Below are 18356 nucleotides of genomic sequence, written 5' to 3' on the forward strand. Positions count from 1 at the left end.
TTATATAATTTTCCTTATGTCATCAGAAGGGAATTGTGTGTCCAGCCCCATGCCAGTTAAAGAAAGGAGGTGTTTATTTCCACCACTAACAATGAAAATTAGAATCAGAACTAACAATTTGACTTTCGAAATAAAGCAAGTTCCATTTAGCAAATTATAGTTACAGAATACTGCAATTATTAAAGAGATTTAGTTAATTTACTTATATGAATCACCTCTGGTTTAAAATACAATGGTGAAACCTGGCTTAAAATGATTTTCTATATATGAACACACAAAAATTGTAGTGCAAGTCCCGGCATAATTTATATTGTGCAGTGGGCCCCTCAGAGCCCTCATCAGAATCAGCACATAATAGGCAAACGTCCAAGTCCGTACACCATTCTGACTGCTGGCATTCTTTACACCCTTATATTAGCCATTGCCTAACCTATCAACCACATTATCTTTTCAACCCTTCCTCACCCCTGCCCCCCCCCCTTTCAAATTAGCTGTCATCTTCTCCAATGTACCTTCAATCAGCCCCTAGTCACATAGTTAAATGCATGTTAGTTCCCTAAATGAGTAATTGATAACTTACAGTGATTCAGTAGTGTCCCAAACAGACAAACTTTAATGGTGAGTAAAAAAGATTACAGACTACAATGTCATTTCAGGGATTGATGTTGAAATCTGAATACACCTAGTCTGCAAGTGAATGGCCTGAATTCAGATAACAGTGGACAGTCAAAAACTGGTTTTACTTTTACTAGTCTTTAAGATTAGCAGTGTCAGTCTTATTGTCTGTATGTTATCTACTTAAAATAAACCACATGGCCTTGCTCATCTTCACACATTAATGCAATGAATCCTTAAGCATGTACAAATGGGTACTATACTTCAGCAAAATTGAACCAATAGCCAATGCAAACATAATGCACAAGGGAAAGAAAAAACTTCTAAGTCATTAAAAGAGCTTCAGTTCCTGCCTTGGTATTACATGATTTCAGCAAGTAGGTTTTACATTGGAAGCTACTAATCTGTGCGATATCCTAGTTCTCAAAAGACAATATTGTATCCTACTTGTCCTCTCCTACTTAGACTCCTACCCCTGTGTAATTCCACATAGGTTATAGGAATCTTAGAATCATTTAGAATTTTTTTTCCCCAAGATCGTTGAGTTCAGCTGTTAACCTCCAGGGATGGTGACTGCATGACGTCCCTGGACATGCCATTCCAATGCTTGGCAACCTGTTTGGAGAAGAGATTTTTTCCAATATCTAATCTAAAGCTCCTCCAGCACAACTTGAGGCCATTTCCTCTTGTTCTATCACTTGTTACCTGGGAGAAGAGACAGATGCCTGCCTTGGTACAATCTCCTTTCAGGTAGCTGTAGAGAGTGATAAGGTCCCCTGAGCCTCCTTTTCTCCAGGCTGAGTCTCTCCAGCTCCCTCAGCTAGGGTCCATCAGACTCGTGCTCTAGACCCTTCCCTAGCTCTGTTGCCCTTTTCTGGCAATGTTCCAGCCCCTCAATGTTTGTCTTGTTGTGAGGGAGTGAAAACCAAACACAGGATTTAAGGTGTGGTGTCACTCCCGTATATATTGGATTGTGTGCTAGAAGCACACAAAAGAATGGAGTCACCTACTCCTGAATTTCCTAAGCCCCAGGTATCCATAGGAGTGCTACTTTCGGTGCCTTTAAGAATCCCACCACAACTTTCATAGATCAGCACATCAGTTTTATAATCAAACGTTTGTAGGAATCCCAGTTGAGTCCCAAGAGATTAATGCAGAAAGCTCATTCCATCCAGATGTAAAAGGAGGAGTATGTTATGAAACCGTATTTGCAGGGAGTAGTATAATATTTACTCCCTTGGTAAAGGATGAGGAGGGAAGCCTAATGGTTGTCTACAGAATGCACACTCAATATCAGAATATTCAATATTCAATATACAAAATATCACACTCAAATTTCTAAGAAGAAAACAACTAAGCAAGGAAGCTCGTAGGAGTAATTCTCGTGGGAGGAGACAATGAGGAAACTGATCGCTCCCAATAAAACAGAAACGGCAGCACAGAACAAACCTCAACAGCAGAAATCCATTCATAAGTTGAAGTCCACTGCTCAGGTCCTCTTCCTCCGGACAGCCAGCGCAGCATTCGTGCCGGCAGGGACCAGCCCCGCGTTGCACTGTATGCAAGCAGCGCAAAGCTCGTGCTGATGCCTTGTGAGACGCCGGGGCCCCGCCCGGAGCCGGCGCCGGTGGAGTCGCGCTGCGCGCAGCCGGGGCCCGGGCGCCGAAGAACCTGTGGCGGAGGGGGAGTCGCCGCGGCGGCGATAGGACCCAGGGCGCGCCCCGCGTGGAGGGCGGGGCGAGCAGCCCCAGAGCCGCCGCGCGGGAGCGCTCCCCAGCCCGGGAGCAGACGGGCCGTGCGGCTCTGCGCGGGCACACGGGGCACAGCGGGCTGCGGTCCGGCGCCAGCACGGGCATCCCCGCGCCGAGACGCGGGACGTGACTCAGGTACTGAGGCGGGGCCGTCGTGCGTGATGCTGCGGAGTCCTTGCCGGGGGCACGGGGACGAACGCCGCGTGGAGCGCGGAGTGGGGGGTCCGGAGACGGGTGAGCCGAACCCAGAGCGCCGACCTGACCGAGGGCGCTTCTCTGCGTGGGGGTCTCCGGGCCGGCGGATGAGCCCTTGCGCCGCCCAAGCTTTGGGCAAAGCGCGGCGTAAGAGTCACGGGTTCATCCTTTGCCCAGAGGCTACGCTTGGCGCCGGTGGGGACGTGGGCACGACGCCGACTGTTCTCGCACCCCTTGGCACCACCCCACGAGGGTCGGCGCGGCGTCGTCCCGCTGGCTGCGTTTCTCCTCGCTCGTGGGGCCACGCGGGCTCAGCTCTTCGTCGGGAAACCCGCGTTGCCGTATGGGTCGCCCAACGTCCTCAGAGCCACCAGCCTGAAAGCGCTGTCCGGGCGCTGAGCGGTGCTGGCCACCGAGCACCACTCCGCCTGCTACGAGAGAGCGTGGCCCCCGGCTTCCCCTCTGGCAGCCGGGTCACGCCTAGGCGCGTAGTGCCGCCTGCCCGAGGGCACGTACAGTGCCACACCGGTGGCTCGTGGGACGCCCGCGAGCTCGGGCTTTGTTTCCGCCATTCGTGGCTTCACACCGTTACTGGGGGACGAGGGTCTCTCGCCTCCGCTGTCCCTTCGCTACTGCTCAGCTCCTGTTTCAGTGTAGAGCCCTCGGAGGTGAATTTCGGAATTTTTTGTCATAGCGGTGACCGTTCAGGTCCGTCAGAGCGAGTGACGAGCAGTCTGAGGGACTGTTCCCTCATAAGGACATCGTCTCAGCCCCAGGCAGGAGCCCCGTTACTCGGTTCAGCGAGCACACTAAGAACGGTGGGGCACCCGGACGCGGAATCGCGCGGCGTCTCCCCGGTCTGCGTGAGCATTGCCTGCGGCGGCGACCCAAGCGTTCCCCGGGAGCCGCCTCGGCTGAGGGCTGCGCGGGCTACGTGCCCGCCCCGGAGCGCCGCGCGAGCGGTCGTGGCCGTGGCGACGCCGCGACCGCCACCATTGTATTCCCAAGCCCTCTCCCCCACGGCCCCTCCCGCGCGGCGGCCGCCGAGGCCCCTCCATCTCTTGGGAAAGAGCCTTGTTTTGATGCTGCTCGCAATCCACCTGAAGGGGTCTGCGGTTTGCCTTCTAAGCAATTCTGTGGAGAGAAGAAAAAGCACAAAAAGGTGGAGTTGAATTTCAGTAATTCAGCTTCCGCACAGGGGCAGACCGTTAGCACTAGTGGAAATGCACTCCTCTTGGGCAATCCGTTCAATTTAGGATGTCATAGAGTAAAGCCATGTATGGTTTTGCAGTGTTTATTTCAGAGGAAGCAGTGTGGCAGCGGTTTTAAAATGTAAATCAGAATCTATTAGTACAGTACACCTTCTGTGGTTCAGTCAGAAGTACAACTCAAGGTATATTATAGAAATAAAAAGGTGGCATTTTAAATTGTGACTGAAGGTGGCAATTCGCATATCTCAATGTGTGACACCCTATTATGAAAATGCACTGTCCAAAGTGTAAAATTACCTCTGAGACAGATTATCTTTTCTCACTACATTCAGCTACAAGTGCTCACCTAGCTTGAGATACAGTGTATGTGCATGTGAGCACGTTATATATAAAGGTAGTTCCATTATAGTCTGCAAAAATAAGCAGAGATGCCCAGCTGGTGACAGGACTCGACACTTAATTAGTTTTTATCTATCTCTGTCACTTTTTGGATTTATACTAAACAATATAAGGACACATCTTCACTATAAGCAATTGTCAAGCATTTATGTTTTTCTAAAGCTTCAACATTTTGCAAAGCCATCACAGCCACAGAGCTGAAATTAATTTTCATGATGCATGAAAATGAATCGTAAGTTGTTCTTAAGTGAAGTTGGGATTCTGCAACTTTTCATTCTATAAAATAGGACAAGCAAATAAATAGTCACAACTTTGCCTATAGAGCACTTTACCCAGATAGTAGAATTTAAACTGGTTATCATTATCTGCTACACATAAAATTGCAGTGTGAATTTACTGTCAGTGAGGTCTGCTAATGACTTGTGATGAATGTTACTCACTGTAGTAACAGTGAACAGCTGTTTTGAGGCTAAATGGGGACTGGAGAATAATTAATAGTCAAGATTTGGTATGGAACACCACTTACAGCTACAGACAGCACAGAATTATTCTAGGAGTTCTAAGAGGGAGATGAGAGAATGCTGAAAACTGGCAAACCCTTAAGAAAGGCAGCAGACCTCGAAAAATTGTCTGATTTGAAATGGAGGAGGCCAAAATAGGACCGTGGCAGTCACTGTGGGGCCTTGCAAGGAGGACAGGAGGTCAAAATAGGCATTGATAAATATGGTAATGATTTTGTAGGGAACAGCCTTTGGAATGAACATATAATTCTACTGGCTAATATTTAAGCAGGTAAGCCACAGGAAATGCACTAGTGGGTTATACCAGTGGCCCATCTAAATGGCTACTATGAGTTACCTGAGTTGTAATAAAATCTGATTTAAAGATTTTTGCATTTGCACTTTGGAGAAGCAGGAAAGCGTTAAAGTCATGCTGAATAGGCAGATGTCAGTGATGTCAATACAAAGGGTAGTTGTTCTATATGTAGAGGGCTATCATAAGGGTCTGGAGAATATTAAAATAAAAACTTTTTTTCAGGAATCATTTCCTGAAAAATTTCAGTAGAGTTGGTTAGTCTTAGGAATCCTTAAAATCAAGAATAACATGCATATTTTGTTTACTTAGATTTTAATATCTTTGGGCAAATACAGGAGGTTTATAATTCCTATTAGCACAACATTAAGCAGCCTATGCTTTTCAAGATATTCATACCCCCAACACTCTATGAAGAGAGAAATTATTTTCTTTGTTCACAGATAAGAAAAACTGAAGGAGGATGTCTACATTACTCAGCTTATACCATCTTCCTTATTTTGTAGTTGTACAAATCTTACCTGGGTGTGGCTCCAGACTGAAGTCTAGGCTGAACTGGGTTCCCTACTCGGAGGCTTATGTTCTACTTTTGATAACCATCTCTTATTTGTATCATAGAAAGTCAAGGTTGTGTAGATTTCAGCTGTAGTTAGAATAAATTAATTGTTCTTGAAAATTCCTGAAATTAATTCTTCTTGAGAACACGAAGTTCTCAAGCTGTATAAGTCAGTGTACATGCCCATAAGTGTCCTTCCTACCCATACTGCTGACCATGAAGTACAGCTATGTTGCCAATAAGAGTAGTGGCTAAACAGAAATAATAGATTTTTGCCTTTTCTAGCTGCTCCTTTTTATAATACGTCATCCCAGAAACCACACCATCACACCACCCACAATGCTACCTAATATTTCCTCCTAACTGAGTCTATATTAGTTTCCATGACAAGAAGAAGATAATATCAGGAAGATGAAACCCCAGATGCTGCCTTTGTTTTGCACATTACCAAAGCAAGAATCCATTCATGATAGAAGGAATCTGGAACAAATACTGACAATACTGTTATGTCTGTTGTGGAAATATGAAACTGAGCTGCAGCCAGTTAAATGTAATCCTTTGTCTCTAAAATAGGGCTGAGCTGGCAAAAGCAGAAAACAAAACAAGCTGTTGCAATAGTTAGGCAGTAGCCTTCTATCTTAGCAGGCTTTGATGGCATCCCAGCACTGTAGTGAAATCCTAAGTAAAAATTTTGCCAGTGCAGATCAACCAGAAGCCTGCCTTTTCTAAAGGTGGTACCCCTCGTTTATACATTTTGTAAAGGAACCTCTGCACTACTTCCTTATTATTTATTATTCACCTCTTAAGGAGGTGAATGCAGCCCAGCCTAGTAAGGTACACCACAACAGGATGAAGTACATTCTTGCTGTGTTTATGGAGACAGGGTTCATTTAGTTCTGGTTAATGGTCTTTTTATTTTGATGTGTTAACATGAATAACCAATGGAGAAAACCAGATGAATAACACTGATTATAGAATCATAGAGTAGGTTGGGTTGGAAGAAACTTTAATCTCATTCCAACCCGCTGCTGTGGGCACAAACACCTTCCATCAGGCCACATGGCTCCAAACCCTGTCTAACCAGGCCTGGAACTCTTCCAGGGATGAGACGGCCACAGCTTCTCTGGGCAACCAGGGCCCCATCACCCTCAGACTAAAGAATTTCTTCCTAATACCTAATCTAAATCTACCGTCAGTTTGAAGTCATTCCCCCTTGTTCAATCACGGCATGCCCTTGTAACAAGTCCCTCTCCAGCCTTCTTGTAGCCACTTCAAACACTGGAAAGGTGCAATAAGGCTTCCCCAGAGCATCCTCTTCTGCATGCTGAACCATCCAAGTTCTCGCAGCCTTTCCCTTTAAGAGAGCTGTTTTTGAGGCGCGCGTGTGCAAATGTGAATCACTCTTGAAAGGATGGTGCCTGAAGATCTGGTGTGCTGGCTTGTGGTGATTTTTTGCCAAATGTGGTAGTAGTCGTGATGTAAAGAGTAAATGGATATTACTGTGTGTTCCCCTGTAGACCTTTTTTTATGAAATGCTGGAAAGTAGGCCAGGTTCCCTCACATCAGCAAGTCTACGTCTTTCATCACAGCAAAACATTAAACCGTTTTAGAGACTGCTCCTCATGGCAAAGATGGTAAGCTCCGTAAGGCAGGTGCATCAGAATGTGTCTCTTTCAGGCTGACTTGCTCTGCTGGGCATGGAAGAGCTCAAGAACGGCCAGGAAGGAGGATATTTCCCTCTCCTGTGGGAGCACCGGGCTCCGGCAACGGCGGTTGCGAGCGCTGGGCGGGGGTGCGGCTCCGGCTCCGCCCGGACCGCGCGCGCAACTGGCGGGCAGCGCCCGCCCCCGGCCCGGGAGTCACGTCCCGCACGTCTCAGTGCGGCGGCCGCGCGCGCCCCGCTGGGGCATCACCGCGCGGGTCAGGCGGGGCCGCGGGCGGGGCGGCTCCGGCAGCCTCTGCCCGAGGGTCGGAGTGCGGCGCGGGGAGCCGGCTCTTCCTCCGAACCGCGGCCACACCAGGCTCGCTGCGCCGCGTGCCGAGTTGACTTCTCTCCCCCTGAAAATCTTGGACAGTTCTCTTCTGAAAGGAAGAAGCGTGCTGCCAAATAGTTCTTAACGGTGTTTCTTCTCAAAGCCACTCGCCGCTTCATATGGCATGGATGTAGTTTGCTATCGGGGTTCAGCCCTGTTAGGTCTGCAGAGGCTGCCTTTATAACAACTTTGCTGTAGACGCAGTAAAGGAGACAGTCCCAGCCTGTGCCCAGAGGTGAATGCTGTAAGGCACTGAATATCCCCACCCAGCACTGTATAAGCAGTCTGGAGAGATTGCCAGTTGCTGTATTTCAACAAAGCGTGCTCATGTATTATTACTAACTTTGTGTTGCTATTAGACGGGTAATGGAAATGAAGGAAAACTGCCCAACCCTTCCCCCAATATTTTCAACCTTCACTTCAAATGAAATATTCGGACAACTTGAAAGTAGTGCGAGTGACAATACTCCCTGAAGTGCTTCAATTTTACATCTTATTCCTGTTCTTTATACATTTGAGCCGAGATTCATCAAATATTACTTTTTCTTACTGATCATGTAGTAACAACAATGGCAAATATTTGTGTCAGGCAGGCAGCTGTACTGAGCATTGCTTCAGTTACTAACTCCCAGCATCCACAAAAATGGCTCTTGGGGATTTTCATTGCAGTTTATCATTTGAACTTGATGTGTGAAAAATGATAGCTCATAATCATCTCAAGGGGACCTTTCTATCTTTTCAAGATAACAGGGTATCAGGGCTGTACAGCTGTCCTCAGTGGGGAATAAAAAATCTGGGTGATTAGTCCTCCATTTCACAGAGCATTTGTGATGCAACAGGTCTCCTAAGTGAATAGGCCAGGAGCTTCATGTAAAAAGGTCTTATATAAAATATCTTGCAGACTTTAATTCAGTAATTATTACATGTTTGTGAAAGTCAGATACACCCCTGAAATGCTGTTACGGCTTCAGTTTTTTGATGAAGCAGTGCTTTGGATGAAATCCAGCTTTGACTTTGAGAGCTGTGCAGGGCCATTCATTTAAAACTCAGCTGCGTGCATCTCATTTTCATGTGCTTTTGCAAGCTTTGTAAAAACCTAAACAAGAAATAGTTAAAATTGCACTGCATTTACAAGACTGTTTTTTAAAAATAATTCCAAGCCTTAGTTTAAATGGTAGTGCAATTTTAGAATACTAATTGCTTTTTGTTTCTTAGGGAACACACAAGCTTCTTCATCATGGGAGCTGTAGTAGCTGATGATGGTCCCTCAGGTGTTAAAGCCCCTGATGGAGGCTGGGGCTGGGCTGTCCTTTTTGGCTGTTTTATCATCACAGGATTCTCCTATGCCTTTCCTAAGGCAGTTAGTGTCTTCTTTAAAGAACTTATCCGGGAATTTGGCATTGGATATAGCGACACTGCATGGATTTCCTCCATTCTGTTGGCCATGCTTTATGGAACAGGTGAGTAGTTATCTGGTTTTGAAACAGTGTTGTTATTACAATTTTTTTATTACAATTATTGTTATTACAGTTATTATTGTCATACAATTAAGTTTGTAAATCTTACAGCCGTTTACAGTCTGTATCATGACTGCATATCATTAGTTGTGTGCAAATAAGGCATTCCAAGGAAGAATTACTAATAATCACATCAATCAGAAGATTTTTAAGCCCATCCAGTTTATTTAAAATTATGTCTTTGTAAGTCAGTAGCTGCTAAAGATTATGAAAAAGAAAAATCACAAGGCACTATGAAGACAAAAAATATTGACTACAAATAGTCAAAAGTATTTGACTACAAAAGTATTTGACTACAGAGGGAAGGACATTTTTCCTGATTGGCCTGACTTTATGGACAAAGTACAAAACAAGTCAGAATCACTGAAGTTGGAAAGACCTTAGACCTTTAAGATCATTGATTCCTACTATGAACGTTGCACTTTGAAATCTACCAAAGAAATACAAAGTATCAAAAAATCAGTTGTAAAAGTTGGTTTATTGTAGCAACTGTAATTTGCTTTTCTTGCCTAGGTCCACTTTGTAGCGTATGTGTCAATCGCTTTGGTTGTCGCCCTGTCATGCTGGTGGGTGGCCTTTTTGCTTCAATGGGGATGGTGATAGCTTCCTTCTGCACAAGCATCGTTCAGATCTATCTAACTGCAGGTGTGATTACTGGTAAGTACTATGCTGACAATGAGTTCACTTATATCTTAGCTTTAGGCTGAAGTTTTGTTTAAGTGAAAAATACCCGAAGCATAAGGATCACCCAACTGGGCTTTTATAAAGATGGCAGATAAATGTGAAATTAAAAGATCATTTATTTTTGTTATTAGCATGAAGTGTAATCATAAAGTACAATAATACTATGGGGGTAAAATACTTTGTGTTATCTTGGGATTCTTCTGTCCATTTGGAACAAAACTATTTTCTCTTAAGTCATGAGTCAGAAAAACTGTAATTAGAATATCTTTAACAATGATATTGTAGGCCAGTATTAATTTTTATGTACCCTCTACTACAGGTTTGGGTTTGGCACTAAACTTTCAGCCTTCACTCATCATGTTAAACCGTTACTTTGACAAACGCCGGCCCTTAGCCAATGGGCTATCTGCTGCTGGGAGTCCAGTGTTTCTTTGTGCTCTCTCACCATTGGGGCAGATATTACAGCATGAGTACGGTTGGAGAGGAGGATTCCTTATCCTGGGTGGGATGCTGCTCAACTGCTGTGTATGCGGAGCACTAATGAGACCTTTGGAGCCACCCAAAAAGGCTGAAGCTACCAAAGAGCCAGCTGAGAAGAAAGTGAAGAAAAAACTTCTGGATTTCAGTGTGTTTAAAGACAGTGGTTTTGTAATCTATACACTAGCAGCATCTATCATGGTGCTTGGCCTCTTTGTTCCTCCAGTGTTTGTTGTGAGTTATGCCAAGGATTTAGGGTATCAAGACACCAAAGCAGCTTTTCTTCTGACTATTCTGGGATTCATTGATATCTTTGCTCGCCCAATCTGTGGAATGGTAGCTGGTCTTAAATGGGTTAGACCACGCTGTGTCTACCTCTTCAGTTTTGCTATGATTTTTAATGGTTTTACAGATCTCATGGGCTCTATGTCTGTTGATTATGGTGGACTGGTGGTCTTTTGCATTTTCTTTGGCATTTCTTATGGAATGGTAGGTGCTCTTCAGTTTGAAGTTCTCATGGCTATCGTTGGTACGCAGAAGTTTTCCAGTGCTATCGGTTTAGTGCTCCTGGCAGAAGCTATGGCTGTTCTGATTGGCCCACCATCAGCAGGCAAGTATGCCATTTAGCTTGGAATTTAAAATTGTGTGCATTGCATTAATTTACACAAAATATAAGGGAGCTGAGAAAAAGATGCGAGTCACTCAAGAAGTGCAGATTGTGCTAGTGTTGCACATCTTTCGAAGGCTTTCTGCAGTTGCACATCTTTTGAAGGCTTTCTGCAGTTGCACTCTGAAATACTCCAAGAAGGGATGGAATAACCTGTTTCCTTCTTGGGTCTATTTCAGGATTGGTTAAACTGCCATCTCGAGATGCTGCTATTTCTTTCTGAAACCCTGCACTGATCTTCTTATTGGTAGATAGCTCACAGGGATTCAGAATATGAAACCTGTCAATTTTCTTTGGGAAATATTAGGATACATTCTCTATATCCATGGTAGATTTGGAGGAGGAAAGAAAACATCTGAAGGACAAAATAAAATCCTACAAGGAGGCCTATAAAACCAGACTGATTTAAGGAAGGTGGAGTGCTTCTACTGCACATCTTACAACCCAAGAATAAGGGGACATAACAAAATAGTAAAATTCATTAATTTGAAGTCAAACACAAATTAATTACTAATCAAAGAACATACATTTTACAGACCCTGAACTGAAACACACTTTCCCTCCCAAAACCCACCAGGTCACTGCCATAGAATGTTTACTGTTTATACCAGATAAGTATTTTTATTTTAACAAAACCCCCTTCATGGGAAAACCAGTATTATGCAGCACTTCCTCCAATCTTTAGGTTTGGAGAGGCACTTCCTTCATATCCTCCCACCTGTTCTTTCACATCCACCGCATCCTGTAAAAATTTACCTTTCCCAGTGTCAGAACCAGTCAGTTACTCCAGACTGACTATTGAATAACATTTTCGTTTTAAGCAGGCAGTCCACTACCCGTGTAGAAAGGTAAATGAAATTGGGAGCAAGAGGATAATGATGATCAGATCATGATACAGATGACACAGATACCATCCATGGATGCACATATTTTTATCTGAAATACAAAGCATCTGTTTGATCTTTCGCATCTGAAGGCGAGGCCAGTTTTATTTCAGATGAACTGCATGCCTCTGTGTGCAGCAGACTATGTGTTTTGATATCTCATGTAGTGTCAGTGACTGTTAAACTGAACCGAAATAATTGAGAAATATTTTGTTATAAACTTGTTTTAATCCTATTTCAAAAAATCTTGTTAGGTAGTCATGGTGATTCTAGACAGGAGAGTCAAAATGCTTTAAAAATCAGAAAAATATTCACTGCAAGATAATCACTTTTGTTAATTACCTGGAATGTTGCCTTTTTCAGGAAAACTCCTGGATGCAACGGGGAGGTACATGTTTGTTTTCATTATTGCTGGAATTGAAGTTACCACCTCAGCCCTTGTATTGGCCTTGGGGAATTTCTTCTGCATTAAGAAAAAATCAGAAGAACCACATACAAAAGAAGAAGCAGCAGAAAGAGAGGAATTAAACAAATGTGAAAACAAAACTCCTGAAGATGCCAAAGTGGACTCTATTGAAGTGGAGCAGTTTCTGAAAGATGAGCCTGAAAAAAATGGCGAAGTTGTAACTAACCCAGAAACATGTGTATGAGCATAACAAGGAACTGAGAAGTGTTTAGAAAAGAAAGATTTCCAATGCTATTTATTTTAGAAACAGAAATAGTTTAGGGCTGGGCCATCTGCTTTAGTAACTTGGGGCTAGTCAGCTCATCAGGTCTCTTTGGAAGCTGATTAGCTGGACAACATCTTACCGGAAAAATAGCTTTATTGGTAAAAGGTGGAACATTGTGGTTATGTATTTTATGTAAACTAAAAAAGCTTTTATGAACACAAGTAGGCTCTTGCTATGCATCACCAGAAACTGCTCACTTGGAAGATACGGGAAAAGCATATTTTCAGAAAAGTGGAATTATATGTATGTTTTCAGACAATATTGATGAAATTGCTGTGTTGTGTGGCTAAATATAATTTCCCTACGTTCTCTGTGAAGGGAAAAGAGTTTGAGATGGATAAAAATCTCAGGAACTTAAAGGTCTCCATTAGGTTTTAGAATTTCTTACCTTTTTAGATTTTTTTTAGATAATTGGCTCAGCCCTAATTTAATTTTGATAAGATCTGTAACTTTGATTTATGTAAATGCATTTCTGCCTAAACCTGTAACCTTTGCAATAATCACCTGGAAATCCTGTTTTTGGAAAGGCACATTACAGACAGTGTCCTCAGCAGATCACACAAGTGGTATTCTGAGATAGTACTAAAAAAACCCCAAACAGCAGAATGGATCCTGACAGACCTTGAGGAAACAAAATTAGTCCACAATTCCATGCACTGTTTTCAGTAAAATTTCCCTAGAGCATTGAAAAATATTACAAGTAACATGGACAAGATGATCAGTAGAATAGTCTGAAAAAGTGTCCATTTTGCATACAAAAGAAATGATGGTGCAAGTTTCCGGATGACTTACAGAGTGGGTAGACTTTGGGAAGAGAGTGAACTACTTTGAAACATGTTAGTCATCCATAAAATGCAATGTTAGCATCATGGAAAGGTTTTAATATGTTTAGTTTTGAGGTTTTTTTCTACCCCATTTATCCCACTTCCCTACCCCCCAGCTTAATCTATGGAAGTTCAAAGTGCCATTCTTGCTGTTTGAGGAAACATGATAGAACGGTTGATAATTTTTATGATGGCATGGTACTGAATAGAAAAGGAAGGCATTGTATTTTTTTTCCCACCCAAAACCACTCAAGAAATGTAATTTTTTAAAATATAAAATCATGCTACTGCATCTCATCTCTTAAATCTGCTTATAAAAAACTGAATAGGCTTTGTAACTGCAGTAACAATCTTCAAAACAGACTAAATGTAACAGATTCAATTTTCTTAGTAGTAGCAAAGGAATATTGGCTTTCAGGTGCCAAAATTGTTCTGCTTAATAACTGAAAACTGAAAGACCCTAATCCCTTACAACTCAGTATCCACTTAAAATTTCTAATGGAAACAAAGTGCCAAAACCATGAACCATTCTCTAATGAATGATACCAACTTCCATTTTGGAAGTTTCTTCAAAATGGTTTTGCATTGTTAGGACAACCTTGCACAGAAATTGGAAGGTTAGAAATATAACTTTAAAAAGAAATGCATGCTACATAGAATAAACTGGTTTTACATCCTATGTAGTGCATTATTTTAAAGTCTTATTAATTTAGTGGCAGCAATCGTAGCAAATGGTATTTCCCAGTTGTAACAGCTTGCTTACTGAACTTAGCTCCAGTTTGCTAAAGACTAAATTGGTACTTGAAGCACAACACTGATAGCTCCAGAAGGCAAGAGAAAAACGGAATCCACAGAGTAATTTATTATATCCTTGGAGGCTGCTTCAGATGATACATGGAAAGCCTGATACAGCTTTCAGATTGGAGTTCCCTGTTGTTTCAAAAACCAGAAACTAAAAACCTTTCAAAAGGTGAATTCAGATTCTCAGACAGCCATTTTTGACTTACTGTGTGCTTTGATCACTGGATTTCTTTGCTAGATAATGCTATGCAGTTATCACAGAATGAAATGGTTATTCTGCAAATTGTCCAGACTGCTTTATAGGTGACAGAATGTAATTTGTGCTTATCATACTGACTTTCCAGACTATGTTTCATTTTCCATACATAATACTTTTACAGTTAAGCGGGAAAAAATTTTATGTTGTAATTTTATGTGATTTGAGACAGAAAAAGAAGTTAGGAAGACAAGGAGACACGGTTCAACAAGAAACCATAAATCATCTTATAAGCCAAACTGGTGTTAATAGAAAGGCCTCATTTGCCAATACAAGTTATTTTTTTCCACTCAAAGACCGATCCCATTGACTGGTACTGCCAATGCTCTTGTGCTGCTTTCAGCACAGGCCTACCAATGGCTTGCAGTATTTATGACAGCAGGAGATGCTTACTGAATGACAGTGGTCAAATCAAAGGACTCCTTTATTGACTGTGAGGAAAAAAAGGGTTAGAATTTAATTCACTACGCAGTTTAAAAAAGCATATTATCAGTGTAAAGTCTTTTATCATTTTAATTAATTGCAAGAAGCATCAATACAAAGGTGAGAAACTCCTAATGTAGCTCTCTTAGCAACATCCAAAGTGGCAGGCTTGAGAGTACTTCAGAGTTTTAGAGCCAGTTAAGCTCCTTGCTCCCATTCAGTTCCACTCAAGGTAACACCGAAGTGTGTGCTAGCCCTCCAGTCCTCCTTCTGTTCAGCTACCTTTATCTTCTTGGAAAGAGATTCGTTAAACTGATGGGAAGGAAACCTCCATGCCAGATATCCAGGCCGAACACCTGCTGGCCATTACACTAGACTGGGCTGAAGCATGTATCCAACTGCTCCAATAACCCTTTGTGTCCATGTCAATACATCTCCTATTTTATAGATCTCTCTCCTTCTACCCCAGTGTGTTAAAAACTCAAAACCAACCAAAACTAAACCCCACAAGCATCTAGTCCTTAGGTTCCCAGCACTGTCCAGCCAGGCTCCTTTTTAATTTAACTCTGCTTACTGTAAATATTTAAATAGATTGATAAATATTTTAAAAAAGTATTTTGTATATTTAAAAGCAAGGAACTTATTTAAAATTCTTCCAGATACTTTGCTACTCTATTTCTTTAATCTCCATACCACTGAGATGCCCTTAAGAGCGGTCCGCGAGATGTGCTCATCCACATATTTTGAGGATGTACACATCGAAGCCATAAAGCATTGCTAAGGAGACATTGATTGCTCAGGGTCACAGGCAGAACAGTATCATGCAACATCTACCCAGATGAACCTTTGTTCCACCTTCACCTGATTAAAATTTTGTGATTTGAAAAAAGGGAAAAGGAAAAGGAAGGGAATGTAGGTAATTATGCAACCAAGTTGCGAAGCATCCAAAGATTATAGTTTACTCCAACATCATACACTATTGAAACATATATAATTTCTTTTGACACACAGATCATGAATATATCTAAGAAGTCTGGAAAGTAAACAATCAAAAACCCAAAACAGTTTTCCAAGATTCTTTCTCTGAAAGTAGTGAATAGTCTTTTACCCCGCAGGCTAGCAAAATTTTTAAAGCATTTTGGATCTTCACACATTCTATAAATTGTGTACTATAGAATTTATTGGCAAAGTATTGTATGATTGATTATGTAATGGGTCTTAGGAAAGTAAGGGCCTGATGCAAGGAGATGAAATGTGCATAAATGCCAGTAATACACAGAGACTAGATAAAAAAGAATACGTGTGTTTGCACATACATATGTACATATGTGTGTATATACATACATACATACATGAATAAAAATATATACGTAAACAGGCAAAATACCCACAGGAGTAGATTACAGACAGTTTGCCCATTTATTAGACAGTGAGCAGTTAAAATTATTTTCTTCCTCCTATACAAAGATCAGTTTGCTTTTTTGAAAATTCTAAATTAAATATTTTGTACCCATTTGGAGCCTAGAAGACCTCAGCAGAACTAGAAGTCTTAAAGTAATGCAGCTGTTTCAAAATAAGCCAGTTCCCTAAAGTTAAGACTTGAGATGGATGGTATGAAGGTATGGTGTAAAGGACTGGAGAGATTTTGTGCTAATATTAAATTCCATCTACACAAACGGGTATTAGGCAACGTAGAATCATTCTTTAAAAATAAATTAGAACATTCCCCTAATCAAGCAACCAATCTTCAAAATGAAAAAGCAAAATTCATATATGCCCCATTGGCACATCCCAAAGAAAATGTTTAGTTTGGTAGACAATTATAAAAGGAAGAATTTCAGAATGCAAACTCTTACATGTTACAACATGTAAGTATTGACTTATATAGTGTGTCTGTGTCTCTTTGCCACACTCGTCTATAGGATTATGGGAAGCAATTAATTTTGTGCGAGATGACATTTTGTTTCTTGTTAATGCACTTTAATGTAATGTGTATATTTATACTTAGTAATTTTTTTATGCTTTTCTAGTAAACTGTTGCAAATGTAGTGAATAAATAAATATCTGATTGTCAAAAACTGTGGGTTTGAGAAAATAAGCTCAGAAAAAAATAACTTTAGCACCCCAATATGGATATTAGGCTTCATTTGCACATACCTATTAAACAGCTATACAGGGACAAGAGTGTTTATAGAGAAGAGCTGACACTCAGCTGACAGGCAGCCAGAATTTAATGTGGGCAAGGGGATTGCTTTTGCCATGACTCATAGTTTGGCCAGTTCCAAAATGGATATGTGCTTCTGCTGTAAGTGATCCTGAAGACTACTTTAGAGCATCATCTAATTTAAAATAACAGCAATTAATTTTGTGCTGTGCAAAAAATATTAATGTTCTCCTCCGAATAGTGCTCCAGATTTTGTCTGCAGGTAAAGTTTTATGAACTGTCTTGAGTTATAAAGCCCAAAATATTTTGAACACTGACATGTTGGCAAGCTGTCTGCACTGTCAAGTGATGCTCTTCAGAATTTGAAAGCTCCTAAGAAAACACAGGGCAGGCATACATTTATGTTGTGGGTTTTTGGCTCCTATGGTACCTCAGCTAGGACTAGTTCCTCAAGGTACAATCTCAAGGCTACATCCAGGTGAATCAAAATTACAAGCAGTGTAATTCACAAGCAAGACCAATCTTTTGGGATCTGTCAAGAGATCTTTGAGAAAACTTTCAAAGCTCACTTTAAAAAGTTTCTCTGTATATTTACACTGAAAAGGTCGCAGGTCTAGTTTACATAAACACATCCCCCCCCTTAGTATTTGAATAGATACACGATTACTTTTTTATGGTAGTTTAATTACATTGGCAAGACTTAAGGTGTAATCAAATGCTTTGCAACCCAATGGCCAAACCAAGCCATATACTGCTGCAGGAATTAATATTACTCAGTGGACTAAAATGACAGAACTTACTAGCATGTAGTAGCCCACTCTTGTGACAGAAAACCAGAATTTATCTTTGCCTCTGGCTCTCTTTGAGTCTGAAAGAAAGAAGTAGGGCCAATCACTGTAGGGGAAAATGTGCTTGATCTGATTTGCACAGCTGCTGTTCCCTGCTGCTGGACCTGTTGAAGATAAGTACTCCTCTACTTCTGGAAGAGTAAACAACCTTGACAACAGCAGAGGCACCGCGAATGAGAAGCAACAAGCTTTGGAATGGATTGTTTTAGCAGCTTTCTCAATGCTTCTGAAACAGAGCTCATTTTTGTGCCAGTTAAAATGCTTATGCTCTTAAAAGCATTTTGCTAGTGATACAGTCAGTGAGATCAGCAGTCCCGTATTTATCTGAGAATGTATGGCAAATTAAGATACAGAGTAAAAAGCTACTTACCTCTAGATATACACTGTTATTTCCTTGACTGAGCTCCGTATTTGCTTCATCATGTCAGCAATATTTCAGCTGGCAGCCTTCCTCACTGCTCCCAGATGAATACTTCAGAGCATTAAGAAAGGATAGCTTTTGCTCTT

At 41.7% G+C, this 18356-nt stretch overlaps 1 protein-coding gene across 2 annotated transcripts; it reads left to right on the top strand.

Annotated features, from left to right (window-relative positions):
* The first annotated feature begins 2405 nt into the window (after positions 1-2405).
* On the top strand, positions 2406-16915 carry SLC16A3 (solute carrier family 16 member 3). 2 transcript variants are annotated; one of them, XM_059485559.1, is made up of 6 exons: positions 2439-2501; positions 7058-7174; positions 8789-9033; positions 9604-9747; positions 10094-10861; positions 12166-16915. In XM_059485559.1, the coding sequence occupies exons 2-6, from the start codon at positions 7068-7070 to the stop codon at positions 12450-12452; spliced, it is 1551 nt and encodes a 516-aa protein (XP_059341542.1). In that variant the 5' UTR covers positions 2439-2501; positions 7058-7067; the 3' UTR covers positions 12453-16915. The 2 variants fall into 2 exon arrangements, with proteins under 2 accessions (XP_059341543.1, XP_059341542.1); XM_059485560.1 differs by lacking the exon at positions 7058-7174 and having other exon boundaries at positions 2406-2501.
* The last annotated feature ends 1441 nt before the right edge of the window (positions 16916-18356 follow it).

Source organism: Ammospiza nelsoni, chromosome 19 (assembly GCF_027579445.1).
Source record: "Ammospiza nelsoni isolate bAmmNel1 chromosome 19, bAmmNel1.pri, whole genome shotgun sequence".
In the NCBI taxonomy this organism is placed as follows: domain Eukaryota; kingdom Metazoa; phylum Chordata; class Aves; order Passeriformes; family Passerellidae; genus Ammospiza; species Ammospiza nelsoni.